The sequence below is a fragment of the Dermacentor silvarum genome, chromosome 1 (genome assembly GCF_013339745.2).
Source record: "Dermacentor silvarum isolate Dsil-2018 chromosome 1, BIME_Dsil_1.4, whole genome shotgun sequence".
In the NCBI taxonomy this organism is placed as follows: Eukaryota; Metazoa; Arthropoda; class Arachnida; order Ixodida; family Ixodidae; genus Dermacentor; species Dermacentor silvarum.
In genome coordinates this window covers 311,929,912-311,951,707 of record NC_051154.1, presented here as the reverse complement: position 1 = coordinate 311,951,707, position 21,796 = coordinate 311,929,912, and the positions used below count along the sequence as shown (strand labels likewise).

General features: G+C 45.4%; 1 protein-coding gene across 1 annotated transcript in view; it reads right to left on the bottom strand.

Annotated features, from left to right (window-relative positions):
- Positions 1 to 21,796, bottom strand: part of LOC125943151 (activating signal cointegrator 1 complex subunit 2-like) — a 112,318-nt gene that overhangs the window by 76,375 nt on the left and 14,147 nt on the right. Inside the window, 3 exon segments of the mRNA XM_049661592.1 lie at positions 1,168 to 1,400; positions 8,154 to 8,351; positions 15,315 to 15,429. Coding sequence (XP_049517549.1) covers positions 1,168 to 1,400; positions 8,154 to 8,351; positions 15,315 to 15,429 — 546 coding nt within the window.

The following is a 21,796-nucleotide window of genomic DNA, read 5'->3' as shown; positions in this document are numbered from 1 at the left end:
AGGCCATTAGGCTACATACTGTAGGGTGCACAAACAACCTAAATGCTATACATAATCTTACAGTGAACTTGTTGCAAGTGTCGTATTTGTCCAGTTTCTGTCTGCACCTCAACGACCCTCACATCTTGCTTTCTTTGCTGAAAGTAGAGAGGTTCCAGTGCAGCTCCTGCCCTTTGATGTGCTGCACTTCAGTGCACAAGGCAGTCACAAACCAGTAACATAAAAAAAAAAGAGAGAGAAGCAACAATGGCAACCGTTTGCTGTCCGTCATGTAAATGTACTCTCTCAGTAGTGTGGGAGCTATGAGTGCCTCAACACATTTAACCCTTTGGAGTCCCAATTAGTGGCTGTTCCAGTCAGGAGCCATTTTGTGCATTTAGAAGCCAAACAGAAAAAGCGCTCTGGTACACGAATACATGTTAAGTAATTTATTTCAGAAAATGTACTTATTCCTGAGACTCTATGCAGTACTGGAGGACTGTGTGGTAGCGCTCAAAGCACTCTCCCAGGTGAAAGGCCAGGATTTGCAATGCAAGTCTGTAGGGCCCTTATAGTTGCTGTCTCCTAAAGGGCTCTAATCACAGGATGTTTGCTGACCATCTAAAGTATAATCTAAATCGTCTTCTAAATACCTGAACGCATGTTAATTTAATCCATAAACACATGCACAGTAAATGACACTATCCTGTCGGCGCTTCACGACACAAATCACGCAGAAATCCTTTCATGAATAAAGAAGGGAGGAATAAAGTGCTACCCTCCTTTGGAGACACTACAAAGTGCACTTATTACTTGAAAAAGTTCTTTAAAACTCGCGCTACCAGCTTAAATCACTGGCAAACACAAGGACGCACACGAGTTGGGTGCTACCCTACATCTGGCCAGAATGAATATATTTTCGCATGTCAGGTAAGGCCCGACACATCACCGCTGAAAGTTAGAGGTATCTGTCAGCACTATGTCGTCCCCGTGCTGTTGGCATCCTGTGCTGTCAGTGTCCATGCCCATGACTATATTGCCCATGCAAGCATTTGCAGGCCTAAGAGTTTTGGACATGCTGCATGGGAATACTAGGACAAAATATCTCTGCTTAATCTTTTGGCAAAATGGCCAAATTTTGGCTTGACTGCATTAAAATTTTATGGTGAGAGTACAACTGCTCCTCACCTTGGCCCCACTTTCTCGAGGGTGAAGATCTTGGCAGCTGTCGGGTAGACGTTGAAAAATGTTGCCAAGGAGGCAGAAATATCTACTGTGTACGTGATACAATCAAGGAACTTCTGGAAAGGCATAAGGCACAGCTCTGAAGACTCTGCCTTGCCCTCGTCCAGGCGCCGTGGCTTGGCCTCAGAGTCCTTGTCATCCTGGGACTGAATGGACTGTGCTGCCATATCAAATGCCTGCAATGTTTGCATGATGAGCATATGAAAATCAGTAGCAGATGCCTGTTATTTTCCAAACTGATAATGACACTGTAATAATGCATGCTTGTTTAAATAGATAGATACAATAGACTGAATCCACGATGAATGTGAAAGAACCAACCACGGAAAACCATTTGTCTAATAAGGGGTTGTATTTCTAGCAGATTACTTTTGAGGCAGGGGCCAGATTGAGGGAATAAAAAGAGAGAACAGAGAGGGGGGGGGAAAGGGGGCAGATTTTCCTCGATGGATCTACCAGTGCTTTGGGAATATTGCCTTCAGTATGTGTACATAAATTGAAACTGACCCCGAATGTGGTCAATCAAGAATGCAGCTCCCGATGTGTACATTACCACAAGTACATTGCATTTGTGATGAAATACCGCACAAAGGTCTCCGAATCACTGAACTAGCCAGAGAGTTTTGATTCGGCAGGGTTGGTTTTAAGTGGTTCAGCTGAATCATTCAGATTTTGAATATCTACTGTAACGAAATTTCACTTTAGCTAGATTTCTTATAATTGGGTACAGTAAAACCTAGTTAATTTGGATTTCAGGACCGAAAAAGATTTCCAAATGTAGAATTATCGAGGGTATCAAGAATACAATAAACAAATGCTTACTACGTCAACACGCTTTTATTTACTGAATTAATTAGTAAACCCCATTTATATTTTGCACAAAAGCAGTGCAAAAGCTGCAATTCTTATCTTGTGACTGATTAGTGCTCGCAGCGACGAAGGCCTTGCAACTTGCTTTGCAGCATGCGTTTTCATCCGAGATACTTTCCAATCATGCACGCATCCCGATTATTTATCGCCAGGGAGCTGGTCACCAACAGATCATCCATCTATCGCAATGTAAAGCCCCTCCACACACGTTTTAACCAACAACGTACCGTCCTCCTCCAAGCTCCTCACTCGCTCACCCCCTTCAGCTTCCGGCATAAAGCGGAAGTAGTCCCAGCTTCTGGTTTTAAGCAGCAGCAACTTCAATGCTGAATAGAGGTGCGAGCATGCAACAAGCATGAATCCCGGAACCAGAAATCCCTCTAGTGGAATAACCAGTGATGAATCAGGAATTAGCGGCGCACATATAAGGTTGGCGCTACTTGGCAAAAGCGACGGTGGCACATGGGTGGAGGGGCTTTATCGCAATGTAGCCGACGCTCTTAATCCTTGACAGCTTCTGCCGTGTTTGTGACAGTGTGTGCACAGCCGTTGCACTGAGTCAAAATGAAACTACTGTTTGCTGCAACCACTACCAACGAAACCGCGGTCGCTATTGATGTAATCATGTAATCATGGACGGCGACCAAGCAGTTCTGAAGAGATGTGGCTGACACATGCACCAAGTCCAAACGAAACTACTGTTTGCCCCAACCGCTGCGACCAAAACCGCAATCGACATGATCATGAACAGCAACCACGCATTTCGGAAGGCACGTGGCCAACGCATGCACTGAGTTAGAACGAAACTACTGCTTACCGCAGCCGCTGCGGAAGAAGCTGTGTTCGCTATTCACTGTGAGATTTGGCTACAGGTGACAGCACCATCGCACATAGAAATGTACACGGCGGCGTTTCGCTGTGAACTATTTGGCTTAATTTCATAGTAATGAAATGCACTTACTACACTGAACTGATCTTATATTGCTCTCCAATGCCACATTTTTGCACGAAATGCACAGAACATTTCTCTTTACTTGAAAGACACGGTAACTGCCATTCAATGGGGGCTGGGACTCTGCCACACCGCCTCTGTTTCGGCACTTTCTTGGGGCTTTATGTATGTTTTGCTTGCATTCTGCCTGCTCAGTTAATATTTTTGCAGAACTTAATAATTACCGCATTCTGTGTGAAGCTTTCACTGGTATAAAATTTCTGCATTCCAGTAAATAAATTAGAAAATTACTGCGCCCTACATAACCAATTGTATGCATACATAAGTTGTTTTTTTTTATGCTGGGAAATAAAACAGTTAATGAGTTCAATTAAGCAAGCTAGGCCACTGTGAGTGACAGTACATTAGTAGTATCACCAGGTTGCTTCCGATGAGAATATTTTTACTGGCAACTCCAGAATCCGTTACTTGTGCTGGCAACACTGTCCAAATAAACAAAGATGGCTATGACATTCAGGTTCATGGCAGCTCTTTCACTTGGTGCTGTGCTCAGGTTTCTCTATTGTGGCATCGAATCGAGGTGTTTCGTAAAAGCCTGTGACATGTGTAGTGCGCGAGCCAGTGCTGTGGTTGGGAGATGAAAAGAAGAGGACGACAAAGAGTGCATGCACGGAGGTGAATCCTGTACTAGGTGAAAGATAACGACGTCGAAGAGCATAACACATAAAAATGTGTGGCGCAAGAAGATAAAATAAAAAGAAAGTGATCCAATCAGACGCACCCATTCAGCTGCCAGGGGCCAATCACCGGTGAACACGGGGTTTCGAGGGTCACCAATCCGAAAGAGACAAATGGGTCAGAGCGGCAGATAAAGGGAGGCGCACAAGCAGGAAGGGGGGGAGTTCCAGGAAGCAAAGCAGGGCGAAGGTTGGCCACCGAAAAGGGAGTTGAAGACGGGCCGTTGGGTTCCGGATCAGAGCTACCAAGACTTCAAACTGACCGGGGCCTCCTGCCAGCCTGTTTCCAGGCGTTGCAACTCCACCTGATGATGGACTGCTGCCCGAGACCTGCGAACTCCTACGCCCGTAAGCAGAGCATGAGCAGTTGGGCTACGGGCCCAAGTTTGCACCCAGATATCTGGCCAGAATTCCACCTCCATTTGCACATGCTGCCAAGCCGCCTACGTGCCCTCTCCGAGCTGGAGCTGCTATGCTCTGGTCGCCCATTCGTCAGTCAACCCCATCTATATTTTGGCGAGACCAACGCCGCATCTTTTGTCACCTCCGCCCATCCACGTCGAACTGCTGCGCATGCTTACACTCGTGGTCTTCCCTAACTCGCGTGGTGTAGATACTGTTCTAGCTCTGAGTGTACTTGTTTTTTGCTGTGAATTTTTGTTTGAATAAGTTTCTTTTCACACTAGTTATATTAAAAGCTCTGTGTGCATTTTGCAACGAACAGCTTTGTCCTTAATTGGTTTCTCAGAGGCTCTGCCTCAGGGAACTGTCTGAAACATTAAAGAAAGAAAAGAACCTGCATTACAAAGCTGAAGGGGTCCTTGCTGCTAATCACCTCATTTAGATAAGTCTCAATTATTTCAGCGATGAAATCATAGAAGTAGTTGTGCTGTATGCACAAACGTCCGGCCTGCCCAGCGAGCAGCATCAGATATTTTTCGTGACAAAGAGCCTTTCAAGCGAACCAGAGGTTAAAAAAACGGAAGTGTTTGTGCGTAGCGAGCCTTTCCAAAAGGTGCAAGCCCTTCTTAACAACGTGGCTCCACTGCTACAGGTACGATATATGACTGTTTTCGACCTTCATAGGTAACTCCGCACTGCGACTCGTGTTGCAGTATATCACATATAGCACCTGATACAGTGGAATCTCGATGATACGATCACGGTTAATACGAATTTTCGGATGATACGAATTTTTCTGAGGTCCCGGTCGAGCCCCATTACTTTGCAACGTGCTAGAGAACGGTTGTTACGAATCGATTTTCGACCCGCATTGGTTGATACGAATAAACGCCGCCCCACCGACGGCCGTGAAAGAGAACAGCGCGCAGTCACGTGCATTTTCCCTTTCTCTTTTGGTGCGGAGATGCGGACACGGCGCCGGACAGCGCAGAAGCTGCGACTGGGCGCAAAGATTTTGAAGCGGAGGCGCTTTTGTTGCTTTTGTGCTTTTATTTTTGTCTCTTCGCTCGCTGTGGCGGCCGCGCTTCCCCACGCGCAGCCACCGCAGCGAGCGAAGGTTCGTGCGGTCTATCGCTTCAACAGAAACTGAGCGGTGTAAGCACAGCGCATACAAAGGTCAGAGCCGTGTGGAGATCGCTTTCAAGATACGATGTGCGCGACAACACCGACAGCCGGCAAGAACATATTTGCAAGTTCTTGCCGGCAAGAACACCGACAAAGTACAAGAACGTATTTGTTGGCAGAGCAGGAGCCGCCCCCCCCCCCCCCTCCCGCGCTACCTTCCCGCTTTGCTCCTTTCGCGTGGGGAGTTTGCGTCGCCAGTTACCCTTGCGCTCGGTTGCAAGATAGGCATTTGGCGCCGCAGGCACAGCGTCGCCCCCGCCCTCCCATACCCCTACGGCCTTTCGCGCAACGGAAGTCGCGTTTACTCTCCACTGTGCGTTCGCTGTTCGTGAAGGCGCGCGCCCCCCGCACGCTTTCACTCGCACATACGGCGCGCGGATCGCCCTTGGACTCGTGCTCCACTTCTCATGCTCCTCCTCCGCATCGCCCTCGTTGATCTCCTCTCCCATCGGTGGGCGCACCTCGTGCTCGCTACTGCCCTTGTCAGCGAGATTTTCCGCAGAAGCCGCAATTTCATCTCACGCGGCTGCACTGTAAGCGGTATGCATATACATGAAGTTCTATGGGAGGGTAAACGGGAGTCGGAAAAGGCCGTGTTGTAGCCAGTTCTGCACTATAAACGGTTATGTTATAAGTGGTCTATACTGTAAATGCTTATTACGTACATGTGCCTGAGTGAGTTCACCTCTCGACTCTTTAATTTAGCTAGTTTTATTGTGTTGCGATGATACGAATTTCGGCTAATACGAATTTTTTTCGTGACCCTGTGAGTTTCGTATCATCGAGATTCCACTGTAATATAAAGGCAGTAACGTCTGTTGTGCTTTCAGAAGCTAAATACAGATATTCTGCCCTGACAGAAGAAGGCTAAATACTGTAAAGTTGTCCGGTCAGTGTGTCTTTGGATATAAACAATTGAGGGTTCCGTTTGTGAGTTGGGATGTCTCTTCTTTTTATAGTAAGCTGATACCGTGCGATAAGGTAATCTGCATCCGATGACTGACACTTGTTTGTGCTCTCAATACTCAGTATTCCAGGTAAGGCCTTGGCTTGGGAATACAGCAGACACCTGCCGCCCTAGAAATTCTCAAACCCGGTGAAACCTAAGTGAATACCAACCAATCGGACCAAGTTGGCTTTTCTAAATTCAGCGAGGGTTTTCTTTTGGCAAAGTCAGTTGGATTAGTCTAAATGCATGACTTGGAAACTAACCAGTTGCAATGAAATTTAGCTGTGTGCACAGTGTCGGAAAGCAAAATAGTGGCGCTATGAGCAGGTTGAACGCTCCAAAGCTGCAGTGAGTGCTGCTTGCAGTTGCTTCTAAATTCTGGCAAGCAAATAAACTGACAACTCACCACGTTGAATGAGAAAACATCTGCTTGCGCAGCTAAACTAAAGCATGCTATGAAAACGATATGTTGTCTCGCGCCATAACATGTGTTATGATCAACTTCAGACATTCCAAGGTAATTATCATTTCTGCTACCGTGCCTGCAGACAAAAGTACATTAGCGATAATATTCCTGCTGCTTAAAGCATTCGTAACACTAATGCTGGGGTAGAAAACTATAAACGAACAAAACCAAATGAAGCTTAAGCGTTATGATTATAATTTATTAAAGCACCTACCTAAACAAAGTGCACTCTACGATTTGAAACGACAGCAAGATATTTGAAATAAAACGAAAGCAAGGTTCTACTCGCCAGGAAGAAAGAAGTCGTCCCGATTGAGGTGTTTCGAACTGGTATAATATCAGTCACCTTTTCCCAATGTAAAAGTTCCTAAACCAAGTCACTCTCCGATGTTTGTCTGCCTTTTTGTGGAAACAATGAAATCAAACATTGCTGTCTTTGCACCGCAATGACACACATAACAGTACATAACGAAAGTATTTTGACATCCATCTTTTTTTTTAATTTTTGGTCTTGTGCACGACGGCATCACGATTTCAGAACTACAAGGCATTCACTGCATGCCATGATAGGAGACCCTCTTTCGCTTTAAGTCTGAACCTGGAGTGGCTGTTTCTCGGCACGGTCACTAGGTGGTGAGCATTTAATGACCATGCATTTCACAAGGCATGTGGCTGATGCGCGCACTGAGTCATTATGAAACTACTGTTTGCTGCAACCGCTGCAGACGAAACTGTGGTCACTAGTGACGCAATTATGGATGGCAATTATGGAGTTATGAAGGCATGGTGGTAAACAAAAGAATAAAGGCACAAATAGGCACAAAGTGTTCTGGCATTCCTATTGTTGATGTATGATTTTTGATGATGATTGTGGCGATGCAGACTCCGCTTTTGCATTTCAGTTTAACGCTAGTACTGTGTGGCACTCCACACTCACCAAGCTCCGAGATTTGTCTGAATTAACCAATCCGTGGCCAAATATGTCTGAAATTTGATCGCATTGCATAATGCTTACACCTTCCAGGACCAAAGGACGAGCCTAAATTATCCGATTTTCAGAATTATAACAAGGGTCAAATTAACGAGGTTTTACTATGCTACCAAGTGTTTCAGTGAAGACTCTAGGTAATGTTTGGGCATAGGTTTTTCGAGATGGAAGTATGATTTCTTCAGAGTCGTGGAGTAAGTGTTGATGGACGTCAGAGTATCCATAGGTGAGACTTCGTAATTAATGTGCAGTCAATTAATTAGCTTTCTCTCCTCAACCGGCAACCACGAAGTACAACAACCTTACCCTTGACTAACGTGCCTAGCTTTGCCACCACCCTGTATCGTCCTTTCGCTTGTTCATTCTGCTGCGGCACTCACCAAGAATATGGTGTTCTCGATTTCCTTCAGGTCTGAGTTGTACTTTGGCTGGCATTTCATGATGTGCTCCACCATGCGGCAAACCAAGTCATGGTTTCCTCGCTCGAACAAAACACAGATGTCGATGAGCTTGGCAATGTCAAAGACGAAGTTTTCGTAGATTAGGTCAGCAAACTTATCCTTGTCCATGAAGTTGACCTGCAAGTGCAAAAAATTGTCTACATACTGGGACAAGGAGTCTTGGTAGTTTTGAAGTTTCACATGCCAGCTATCTGGAATTTTAGCCCGTTCCCTGCAAGATTTCTTTCTTAGAGGTACAGTTCTCATTACTGTGTTCAACAACTTGTCCATGGGCCATGCGCCGTGTGCCTCAGTTTCATTAACTTTCCAACTGCACTAATTTTTCATAAAATGAATGTTTATCACAATCACTTTTACCTACATTTTAACAAGCATGCATGTATATGGTTCATCCTTAATAACTGCCAACATAATGGCAAATTTACAGTACCCTTGTACAGTGAAACCATGATGATAATGTGTGGTGTTTTATGGCACAAGGGCCAGTTATGGCTAAAGAGCACCATGCCAGTGTTTGCGAGTTTGCAGTGGAGCGATGAATTCTGAAAAGTAGATGAGCATGGCTGTAAAGGGGCCTAAAAATAATCGCTATAAAGTGCATAAAATATACATGTACTAAGATCATGGCAATGACTAATGAGGTGTACTACGAAATGAAGAATGCATTAAGAATGACACAATATTTAAAATATTTAGGATGCAGTAATTGGCAAGAAGCACTACTGCCTAAACAAAGCCCTTGAACCACAAGGGCCTGGAGGCATGTGCTATAAGAAACTACTATCACAGCGGCATCCTCTGGAGAGAGGATGCGCTACAAACTTATTGGGCTAATAACATGCAGGACCACCTTGTTCAAGAAATCGACAACTGCTTTGGCATTAAAAAGCGGTTCTTCACCAAGTAACATAATGGGATGAAGAGGGACATGATATCAGTACGATTGTGGAAAATATTTCTTTCTCTCTGTTTCGGCTTCCCGACACTCAAGGAGGACATGGAGGACGGTCAGCCTCTCACCACATCTCCCACAAGTTGGTGGTTCATCGCCAGTCAGCAAAAAACTGTGGGTGCCATATGTATGCCCTATTCTTAGACGACAGAACAGGACATCAGTTCGTCATGTTTTCGTTACGGGGGGCCAGAAACCTAACTGTGGTTTAATCCCCCCCCCCAAAATGAAGCTTATTATTTTTTTTTCAGCGTCCCACAAGTGCTGCCAGTGGGCTCGCAGTTTCCTTCGCAAAAAAGGGTTCAGATCTGTGGGAGGAATAGCAGTGGCAGGATTAATAGTTTGCGATGTAGTTGATGTGGCTAACTGGTCTACAAACTCATTACCCTCAATGCCTCTATGGCCAGGGACCCAGCATAAATCACATGCTGGTTAGATATATATGCTCTGCATAAAATGGAATAGAGCTCAGTAAGTACAGGGTTTCTGTGTTTACACAGTGACTGCAATGCTTTCACAACACTTTGGGAGTCTGTAAATATGATAGTCTTTTGAAGTTTTGATTTCATTATATACTTCACTGCCGATAATAGTGCATAGGCCTCAGCAGTAAAGATACTTGTCTCCGTGTGCAGTACACCGGGTTCTGAAAATAATGGGCCGATGGCTGCATAAGATACCCCGGCATGCGACTTGGAAGCGTCTGTGTAAAACTTTGTACAAGAGTATTTAGACTGGAGTTCGAGGAAATGCATTTTGATGTGTGCCTCTGGCGCGTGTTTCATGACTTCTATAAATGATGTGTCACAATCTATGAGCTGCCACTGCCATGGAGGTAACAGTTCTGCTGGAGCCATAGGGGACTGTTCAAGAATTGGAACGCCCATTTCATCACTAAGGTTTCTTACACGCAATGAGAATGGCTTTCTTGCTGCAGGTCGGTTATAGAAGAGTGTGGCAGCGGTCACATCGTTTATTGTTGAATAAGAAGGATGTTCAATATTTGCTTGTACTTTCAGAAAATATTTAAAACTGCTGTATGACCACTGCAGATGAAGTGACCACTGATTCGACTCTACGTAGAGGCTCTGGATTGGACTTGTCCTGAAAGCACCAGTCGCGAGACGGATACCTAAGTGGTGAACGAGGTCTAGTATTTTTAATGCACTTGGCGTTGCAGAATTATAAATTATAGACTCATAATCAAGGCGTGAGAGGACAAGACTTTCATACAAGTTAAGCAAACACTTTCGATCACTACCCCAAGTCGTACGCGACAGAAGCTTTAAAAGGTTCATTGTCTTCAGGCATTTTGCCCTCAGATGCTTAAGATGAGGTATAAATGTGAGCTTAGCATCTAAAACGATTCCTAAAAACTTGTGCTCGCTGCTCACAGAGAGCGCATCTCCTTTGATTCCAATACACGGGACTGGCATTACGCCTCTCTTGTTAGTAAAGAGTACGCAAGTGCTCTTCTGGGCATTTACTTTAAAACCATAATCATCTGCCCATTTGGACAATTTGTTTAATACAAGCTGCACTTGTCATTCGCAGATGGCAATATTGCATGACTTGAAGGCTATTTGCACATCGTCGACATAAACAGAATAAAACATTGCGCGAGGAATGACTGTATAAAGGCAGTTCATTTTTACAATAAATAACGTGCAACTAAGCACGCCCCCTTGCAGGTACACCGGTCTCTTGAGTGAAGGGCCTAGACAGAGCGTTACCCACTCTTACGCGGAATGTGCGGTTAGATTAACTTTCGATTGTGTTTAGCATGTTGCCATGGACATCCATAGCTGAAAGATCTCGGAGAATTCCGTAGCGCCATGTGGTATCGTAAGCCTTTTCTAGGTCCAGAAATACTGAGAGACAGAACTGTTTATGTATAAAAGCATCTCTAATATAAGATTCAATGCGAACAAGGTGGTCTGTTGTGGACATACCTTCCCTGAAACCAGACTGGAAGGGGTCTAGGATATTGCCATTTTCAAGCTCACATTTCACACATTCAAGTGCCGGTTTATCATTTTTTCGCATAATTTACAAATACAGCTTGTTAATGCTATTGGCCTATAACTACTCGCTAAAGATGGGTCCTTGCCTTGTTTAAGTACAGGAAGGATCACACTTTCCTTCCATGAAGATGGTATGTAACCAGTAGCCCACATGGCATTGAAAAGACTTAATAGTGTTTTTAGGGTTTCACGGTGCAGGTGCTTAATCATTTCGTACATGATACAATTGCCACCTGGTGCGGAGTTGTTGCAACAGTTTAGAGATGCCTTAAGTTCAGCAAGAAAAAATGGCCAATTGTATGTCTCATTTGGCGCACATTTGCGTTTGAGGGGCTGTCACTCTGCGCATTCTTTGAACTTCAAGAAGTTCTCTGTGTAATGTGACGCACTGGAGATGTGTTCAAAATGTTCACCCAGGAAGTCAGCCTATCTTCCGGGCTATCACCTTCTGTGTTTACCAAGGGGAGTGATTTTATGTGACGTCCTTTTAATGTGTTTACTCTGTTCCATACTTTTCTCTCGTCCGTATAGGAATTTATACTGCAAAGATACTATGTTCGACGTGCTCTTCTGCCTTGGGATTTTGCCTGTTTGAAGTTGATGGGGTTTTCCGCAGTTGGAGAGTTGCGAAGCAATCCTCAAGCCTTGTTTTGTTGTTTCCGTGCCTTTCTACAATCGTCGTTCCACCATGGGATGCGACGCTTTTCGGCTAGCCCGTTAGTTTGTTGGATGAATTTTGTGGCAGCCTCTATTATGAAACCTGTCATGTAAGCCACAGCATCGTTACGTTAAAACCAGCAATGTCATCCTGAGCTAAATATGTTATTTGTCTGAAGAGAACCCAGTTTGCTGATTCAACCTTCCATCGGGGAACATGTGGAGAGCATTCAGCCTGTTTTGTTACATTTATGACTATTGGGAAGTGGTCACTTCCGTAGGGGTTCTTAATGACGTTCCAATCAAGGTAAGGCATTAGTGTACTGGATACTATGCTCAAGTCTATTGAGGAGTAGGTTTTGTGCGTAACGCTATAATACGTCGGCTCCTTCTTATTGAGTAGACATGCATCTGAGGAAAAAAGACAATTTTCTATTAAGCGCCCTCTTCCGTCACAACGGCTGTCTCCCCACAAAGTGTTATGCGCGTTTAAGTCACCGACAACTATGTATGGCTCCGGAAGTTCATCAATGTAGTTTTGAAATTCGGTTTTCTGGAGTTGATAATTCGGAGGGATGTATATAGAGCTAATTGTAACTAGTGTATTGAGCAACACCACATGGACAGCAACTACCTCTAGGGACGTACGGAGTTTTAGTTCTCGGCAGGCAACAACTCTGTCGACTACGATAGCCACACCACCGGATGATGCGGCAGTGTCATCGCAGTCTTTACGAAAAATAGCATATTTTCGGAGGAAATTTGTTTGCGTGTGTTTCAGGTGTGTTTCTTGAATACACAGCACCTTTGGATTATACTTATGTAGGAGTTCTTTAATGTCATCGAGGTTGTGGAAGAGACCTCTGATATTCCATTGTAATATTTGTGTATCCATGCTGAATGTGGTTTTTGTGCTGTGTGTTTGAGAAAGACGAGCTATTTCACAGGGCCCTTTCCAGGCACTGTGATGCAGTGTTTTTTTTGTCTGGAGCGGTCGAGAGATTCTCGCCGCTCCTTAGGCGCTGGCGGAGCCGTATGGCCGGTTGTGTCCATTGCCTCTTGCGGGGGGCGCTGGACACGCGCTCTTGCGAACGGTTGGTTTGATGTGAAAGCCTCATGTCGAGGGACGAGGCCCTGGAGGCCACCAGCCCGGAGATCGATGGCCCCTTGTTCTGAGATGGCGGAGCAGCGCTAGCTGCAGCCGCCGAGGGGGCGGATGGCGTCACTGGCAGATCACTGCGTGTGGGCCGGACAGCCGCCGGAAACCATTGTGTCGCTGCCCCCTGACGTGCCACTTCGGCAAAGGTGTTCTTGGACAGGTATAAAACCCGCCTACGTGCCTCCTTAAATGATATATTCTTTTACCTTGATTGTAACAATTTCTTTTTCCCTTTTCCATGATGGGCCGGTATGCGGCGTATGCGGCGTGCTCCCCATCACAGTTCACACAGTGGAGAGAGTTTTCGCATGATTCAGAGAGATGCTCAGTTGCACTGCATTTCGCACAAGTCTGACGGCCTCGGCAGTTCTGCGAACTGTGACCGAATCTTTGGCACTTGAAGCATCGAAGAGGGTTTGGCACGTATGGCCTGACACGTAATTTAATGTATCTGGCTTCAATGGTCTCGGGTAGAACACTAGAACCAAAACTAAGAATTATGTTTTGTCTTTAGCTCCTTGCCATCGCGCCTCATCTTGATTCGTTTTACAGTCAAAACATTTTGTTCTTTGAATCCTTCCAAAAGTTCATCTTCGGTGAGCTCCAACAGGTTGTCATCAGAAATAACACCGCGGGTGGTGTTCATGGTGCGGTGCGGGGTGAGGGTCATGGTGCGGTGCGGTGTGGGCACTGTCACAGGAAAGTCTCCAAACGACACTAGATTCTGTAGTTTATCATGCTGTTTCTTATCGCGGAGTTCCAGAAGGAGGTCACCGCTGGCCATCCTCGTCGCCTTGTAACCTGGTCCTATAGTCTCTGTCAGAGTCTTTGCAACAATAAAGGGTGAGATCACTCTCACGGTCTTTTCAGTTTTCTCACTATGTACCACGTGGTAGCGTGGAAAGTTCTCAACTTGTCGGCCAAAAAATTTAAAAACTTCTTCGGTGCGCCCCCTCTTTTGGGGGCGATCAGAAAGCGCGGGAAAAGAACGAGCGATGCAAATATTCATGTTTCGGCAGAAACGACAGCCACCCACCATGGAGTCCTACTAGGGGACGCTGCAGTGCCTGTAAACATAGGCCCTGCAGACGCCAGCTGTAGGTCACCACTATAACCGAATACGAAATAACCTAGGCTGGACTACTCACACAGGGTTAACCCTCACTGCCAAGAAGATCGGAAGTAATATAGAAGAGAGGAGAAGACGGGAAAGATTAAAAGAGAGAAAGACGAAGGTTGGAGAGGAGGATAGGAAAAGGCAACTACCTATTTCTCCCGGATGGGTCAGTCCGGGAGTGCCGTCTACGTGAAGCCGAGGCCAAAGGGGTGTGTTGCCTCTGCCAAGGGGCCATAGAGGTCCAAGCACTCAACATCGGCTCAACCCCCAGGATCCATTTTTCCCCGGACACGGCTAAGCCACGCACATTTAAACGTGGGAGGGTCCAACCCTCGTGTGCTCGGGTCCGTGGTGTCGCAACACACCAAACGCGTACAGTGAAACCACATTATTTATATAATTCATGAGCATGAATGGCTGCCTGCTTTTTCTCCGCATGTCATAACACCCTTAAAATCTAATCTATTTTTTTATTAAAAGCAAATTTTTGGAAATTAGTTCACTGCATTCTTATCAGTGCTTTTACTCCTTTATTTATTGATTTTAAAAATTTTTTGTTTAGAGTGAAAACTGCAAAACTAAGGTAAATGTTTGAAGACTGCGTTGTCTATTTACATTTGTTTTTCCAAACACTGTGCTTTTTTCATTACATTGTTGATATGTGCCTTCCTTAGATTTTAAGCAAATCTTGACCCTGACCACAAGTAAAAGAGTTTTCGCTGCACTGAAACAGCCCAAATAAGTGAATATACATTGAAATCTGTAACATCACACTGATGTAGGGGTGCTGGAATTTCAGCGTGAAATTGAGAAAGTGGACATTTGTCCTTCCGTTTCTGTTCCTGGAATCAAACCCTTACCACAAGGATTAATGAAAATGGGGCATTGAAAAAGTACTGCAGCACCCTCCTCCAGCCGGTTGAGGAGGCCTCCAGGTTAGCCACCTATAAGGGGACGAAGAAAATAATGATGCAAGTCTGTGGTGTGCGCACGAGCATGACATCGCTGGCAGATTCATTCCAGAGAACAAATGAGTTTGACATCTTGTCCTGGTGTGCCGTTCCTGCAATACCTTATCATTCTAAACTAATTTACTGTTTCTGTTTAGTCTCCTCTTAAAGCAAGCAAGTGTGAAGCATTAAGTCTTCTGCATCAGCTAGGAAGTGCTCACCTTGGACTCTTTATTTGTGGAAAGACGAAGGTATGTTCGGAAAACCAACTTATGCACTCTTTCGTCAGCCTCCTGCATCTCCTTGGTAATGGTGTACCGGTGCAGTCCTGTGTACCTGGGTTACAAAAAAAAAGAGGTTCAACATAGTGACTGCAGCAAACTAAGTGTTAAAATAACTCTCTCTCACTGCAATCTCATTTATGTTTACTGTACATTGCCATATTGTGGACTGTGCAACATGCGAGCATTGTGGGTTGAGACTCCATTACAAACTGCACATATTTTACTTTCTTTCATTTCATATGCCAATAAATGACCTTCTACAAATGATGCTGCTCATAATCCACCATAGCTCTTCATTGTTTTGATGTCTTGCTGCCACTGCATACATTGCAGTCACAGTCTTCACAACAGCCAGTCAACACTTCGTACAACATGATCTCCGCTGAGCACTGTCACCTCGCTTCTGAAGTTTTGAGAGCATCAAACAACCTTCTTGAGGTTGTATAAACACACCATGTATGCATCTGTGCATGCGTGTGCACAATTTTTTTACTTAGGAATCAAAGATGACCTCATTGGCATGTGGGAACTGGACTTGATGTTTCGCGTGGTTTCAAGAATGAAAATTTAAAGTAGCACAGCTACAACAAACTTCTACGTTTCCTCTAATTGTAACTTCTCATGCATGGCTATACACCTGTATGTGCTTGAAATTGTGCACATACCATATACATATCAATGAGTGCCGCTCATATCTTTGTCACGAATTCTGATGGACTGTTGATGAATGTGTAGAACTCAACATTTTATTTGAAGGCACTGCAGATTCCGGTCAAGTAAAAGAAAGTGAAGGTCGTGGAAAGATCCTGGGTACATTTTCTAGCTAGTATTTGTAATTAGAATATTTAAATCTTGGTTTTGTGTGCCAGCAGTAATGTCGTGTTTTTCGTAGAATGATTTGAGTCACCAGCCTCTAGTAGAGCACATGCACCAGTCAATTTTTATCTGCAGGAATTATGAGGAACGAAAAGGTATTCCTTCCACATTGCTGGTGGTACACAGCACGTCGAAACATGGTAACGCTTTCAGTAAAGTTGCCATGTGCAGCAACACTCTGCAGGCTGCAGTGCAAGGAAGTCATATTGCTTAAGCAGAGGGTTCAATCGACCCAAGGCTCAATGTCCGTGGTTTTTTCCTTGCCACCACTGAACAGAACTACTATACTCCATTCCATACTTTGCAGGCAATGCTGCAGAAGCTATAGAAGTAATGCAGCCATAGAAGTTTCACCCCATGTATTTTGCAATGCAGCTGTTTTCGATCTGCGACACTTCCTACAGAACAACTACCGCTTTTCACTTGTATAATGAATGCGCCCCCCGAATGGTCACTAAAAGTTTGGATTTTTTTCCTGCATAATGATCGCACTTGCAACTCGGCACCTTGAGTGGTGACCTGGTTTCAATTTTGACGATGATGGCCGACCATGGTTGCCGGATCTTCTCTAGTGCTACCTATAGTTTGTTTCAGTAGTTCCTCTCAGCACTGTGGAAGCTACAGGCATCCTCGACCAAGTAGAAGAGCAAACACATCTTAAAGGGACAATAAAGAGAAACCGGAAGTTGAGCTTTAACGGTAGATTATCCTTTCATGATCACAGTCATTCTTACTGCGAACAAGAGCTTTAATAAGCGAGAAAATAGCGAAAAACTGAAGGATAGGTGCTGACGCCCCTTCGAATTTCCCACACTACTCATTCGTCTGAGATCACTAATGCAGCCCGGTCACGATTGGTCGAGAGCAATTTACTGCTGTTGATAAAATGCAAAATGAAATAGGCCTTAAACGTACATAAACAACATTAGCCAGCTTTTTAAACCGTCTCAAGCGAGGACAAGTTTAGCGCAAAAATGAAATAAATAAGAAAAAATGGCATGGCACTACATGCGGTCGTGATAGTTTCATTTTCGTTCCATGCATCATCGTGCGCGCCTGTTCTGCTCTACAGTGTTGCAGTGTTTGGTTGCGTGTTGCGTGGCTCGAAAAACGTTGACTTCGCAGGAAACAGCCAGAAAATGCCTCGTATGTGTGTGTGTGTGTAGTGTTGAGGGCTGTATAAACGGTGCAAGGCGCTTGCTCAGGGGCAGCGGCAGTGTTGACCCACTGTGTCCTTTCATGTGGTGCCGCGCAATGAGCCTCGGCATTCGCAATGGCTTTGTGCTCTGCCGATGATAAAACAGCAAAAGAGCCAGAGAAACTGACGGTGTGCTCTCTGCATTTCTCGCCCTCGGAAAGTATCTTGGCGTGCCCCAGTCCTTTCTCGAGCAGCTGTTTCCTCAATGTCGCCTTTATCAAATCCACTACTAGTGCCCCTGCAGCAGCAAACTGGCGGCTTGGCGAGTGCTGAATGTTATTTAAAAAAGTCACGAAAAACCTACCGAGTACGCGCGCAACTTTCTACGCTTGTTCTGTTGGGAACATCGTCGCCTGACGGACCGGACGCCTCGCCTTCCGTCGATGAAAACGAGGCTCCGGCGGCTCACCGCCATCGTATGCAGAAACACCTACCGTGCGAGCACGGAGGATCATTTCGCGCTCCCATTTCACTGAAGTCGCTGAAATGCAGTGCTGCTTTCCTGGCGAGCTCTTCATTGCAAGGTTCAGCGTCAGCAATAGTATCCATCATGGCCACAGAACACTTAAGCAAAAGTTGCTGCGAACAAAAACGCAGCGGCCATGCAACCTTTGATGCAGCCAGCGCCTCGACCGTTTACGCAAGCGGTGACGTATCATAGCGCCCTCTGATTCGCTGAGAGCAATGAAATCCGTGACGACACTGCTTCAGCGCCGAATCTGGGGTGAAAGAAATTGAGGAAGAGAGATTTGTTCTTTGTTTACGAATGTCTCCATTAATAACTCATATTTTTGCACCCAACAAAAGCTGCATGCATTCCTGAAGGTCCCTCTTTATTCCAGCTGAACTTCCTGTTTCTTTTTAGTGTCCCTTTAAAGGTGCCCTTTCGTGCCTTGTCGTCTGCTTGCAGCAACCGCTGCTGCACAAGCAGCGACAGCATGTATGAAGACTGCAACTGCGCAGCGAGATCAGCTGTTGCGATAGCAGCAGTTAATTTAGCTCCTGCATCTATACAGAGAAGGAGGGTTGTGGAGATGGAGGCTTCAAAAGAAATGCTCGGCCAGCATGTAATATTGCACTCATAGCACGGGATGGAAGCGCCATCTCTCAATCCCGGTTGTAGCATCCACTTGTACAGGATGTGCGCACGGATTCTGAAGTGCAGCAATTACAGAGTTTGTGCTTGCCCCTTCACTGTGTTCTTTCCTCACTGTTCCGAGCAAGTTCAATGCCAGCTACTTCGTTCCTTTCACATAAAAGAGCAACTTAGAACTATGGAGATGTGCAACTCTCACATGTCCCCTGATGTTCTTTTCCCGCATGGCTCCCGCCTCCTGTAATCTGGCTTCGCCATGGGGCTTTACGCTGGTGGCAGTTGGTGTGGTTGCAGAGTACAGTCGAACCCAGATATAACGAATTATTATGTATAACGAACAGCTGTAAAATCCACTTGAAAATCTTGTATAAAAATTTTATTTTATATATCGCACTTTTTTGTGATCCCCTTCAGATTCGATATATTCAGGTTCGACTGTAGTATGAAAGATGGTGCAAGTGTTGTGCGGATAATGCATACCTGCCAAGTTCGAAGACACTAAATCCGAGAGATCTTCCGACCGGAGGGGGGCGGTCAGTGTGTTACACAACTCCCTCTCCCCCCAACATCTATACTGGCAAGTACTGACAGGAGAACTTCATTACAATTTTATTCACAGCTGTACAAATGACCACATGAACATTAAGGTCTCACTGTTTCAAGCATTTCGTTGGTGCTAATTTTGCCTTCAAAAATTCTCTAAATTTAATTAAATTCTCAGGTCTTACGTCCCACAACCACCATCTGATTATGAGGCACACCGCAGTGGGTAACTCCGGATTAATTTCGACCAGCTGGGGTTCTTTAACGTGCACCCATGGACGGCACACGGGCGTTTTTGCATTTTGCCCCAACTAAATGCGGCCGCCGCGGCCGAGATTTTATCCCGCGAACTTGTGCTTAGCAGCGCAATGCCAAAGCAACTAAGCAACCACGGCGGGTGTTAAAAAATTCCTCGGAGAATGAAAATTTCATTTCTTTCACATTTTGCGAGGGCGAAATTCCTAGCGTCTTCGACAAGGGACACATGGAAGAGTGGCACTGCGTCCTCGTATTTTTCCTGATGTTAAATTGCCACTCGCACTCTGTAATGCTCTCTGGTATCAACAAAATACCCAGTGTCACTTCAGCTGAGCACTTCATTAAAAATACTTGAAGATACTTTTTGCGCTAGCGCTCCTTGCTTTTAAAGCCATGACTGACCGTAGGTCTACGCAATGCTAGAGCGGCTGACGCCGAGGACGATGGAGAGTCAAGTGTTGCTAGTTGCGGAAGACGGCATTCGCTCACTAGCTTACTGAGACTAGGGCCACTAGGGCACTTAACAACCCCGTCAGTGTAAGGAGCGGCTCCGCGGTTAATGAAATAGCGCATGTATAGGGTTTCCCTACATCTTTCTCAACAATGTATTATTGCGCGATTAACACCAAGTGGATTGGATTGGGTTGGATTCTTTTTGCAGGTGTGGCCTGACAGCACTGGATGCACATAGAAACGGGACACAAGTGCAATTTCTGGGAGATTTCCCTATCAACCGTTCAACCAGGAGAAATAGTCCAAATCCGGGAGTCTCCTGGGTATTCCGGGAGACTTGGCAGGTATGCTAATGCCACCTAAAGGATGGGTTACTGGGGTGCGAAATGTAGTTGATTCTTCCTTTTTGGCTTCGGGACGGCGAGTGGCACAGACGTTTGCATGCTCGCCCTCCGTTTGCAGGACCGTCCTGCGAAAGGCTTGGGAGCAGGACACCGAAATGGACAAACATGATCGTTCGAACATGCCACCATTTGTGTGAGCGTACACGCGAACGATTAGGCGATAGTGTCCAGCATTCAGAGAACATATTCACTTGCTATCCTGTCGCAGCAAGTCAGATTTCCTCGATTTGTCGCGCGCCCATCGGAATGTGCTCTTGGTAATAATTGACTGGCTAGCCTGGTGTATAAAAGGCACAATAAATGCCCATTTGATTCTTTGCACTACTGTGTTGTCATTCCTTTGTCCCAAGGTCACGTTAGAGACCCCATAGATCATACTGCACAGGGTGTCTGCGGACACCATTCGCACGAAGGACAAAGCACTACCCAGGAGGGAGCCCTCCACGGTGCTGTGGCTGTGCCGACTACACATATGAATTTAACCAGTGTCAAAGCAATTGCTTGCACTTTTTAAACACAAATTAATGCTTATATGAACAGTTGCATTGATTTTTTTTGTTCATTGCATATTTTCACTCGAACTGGATAACTCTATTTTCAGTATTATAGAGCTTTAATAAATATCTTATTGAAAAAGTGAAGCAGAATTGCACAAAAAGCTGCAATCTGCAGAGACATTTCCAAGTAAACACTAACCAACAAGACCACTTGTCAAAGTCAATTAGCCAAGCAACGGGTTCCGAACTATAGCACTAAATCTCGTTATGCAAGAATCTGCGCTTGCAGGCCTCATAGCTTTGGCTCTGCTATGATGAACTATTGAAACAGAGTATAGTGCTGTCTGCAGAAAGCCGGCACTCCTTTGTTTTATTTGTCACTTCAATCAAGTTATTGGTTGTTCTCAATACTTGCATGGAATGATCAGACTGCCAGTATGTGCTGCAATGGGGCAATATGCACTGCAATGGGGCAATATGCAAGCTACACCACCAGCATCAAGCTCAAAGCTGTTAAGTATGCTTTGGGGAATGGCAACTGCACACCAGGAAAGCACTTTGTCATCGACGAAGTACCAAGTACATCAATAGTTCTTGGACAGCGCCAGTTTTGTACATATCTCTCTCTCTCAGATAATTCTTAATGCATTATTATGCCCTATTACACGAAAATCCGTCATAGTTGGCGTGAAATATGGCTCCAAAAATGGCCAACGGCGCAAACAGCAAAAACGCGTCAAGAAATGCTCCGATTGATGTCAAATTTCTCGGGGAAGTTCCTTTAAACAAAGTGAAAAGAAAATTTGTTAAATTTCGGTCTGGGTGGGAATCTAACCCAGGCCTCCAGGGTGCGATACGAGCACGCTTCCCAGACGCCAAGGCGGCTCCATAGTTCTGGTTGACTAAAGGTGTGCCCAGTACGTGCGCCATTGCATATCCCACCTCTCAGCCATCTGGCTGACTAAACGTATGGCCTAGTGCATGTGTCGTTGGGCACGTGACGGTGCAGCCACTGATAAATATTCGCTGGTTCCGCGCTCGCCAAGTATGTGTCGCCGTAGTCATCAGCGAAAATGGTACGCGACAGCAAGACC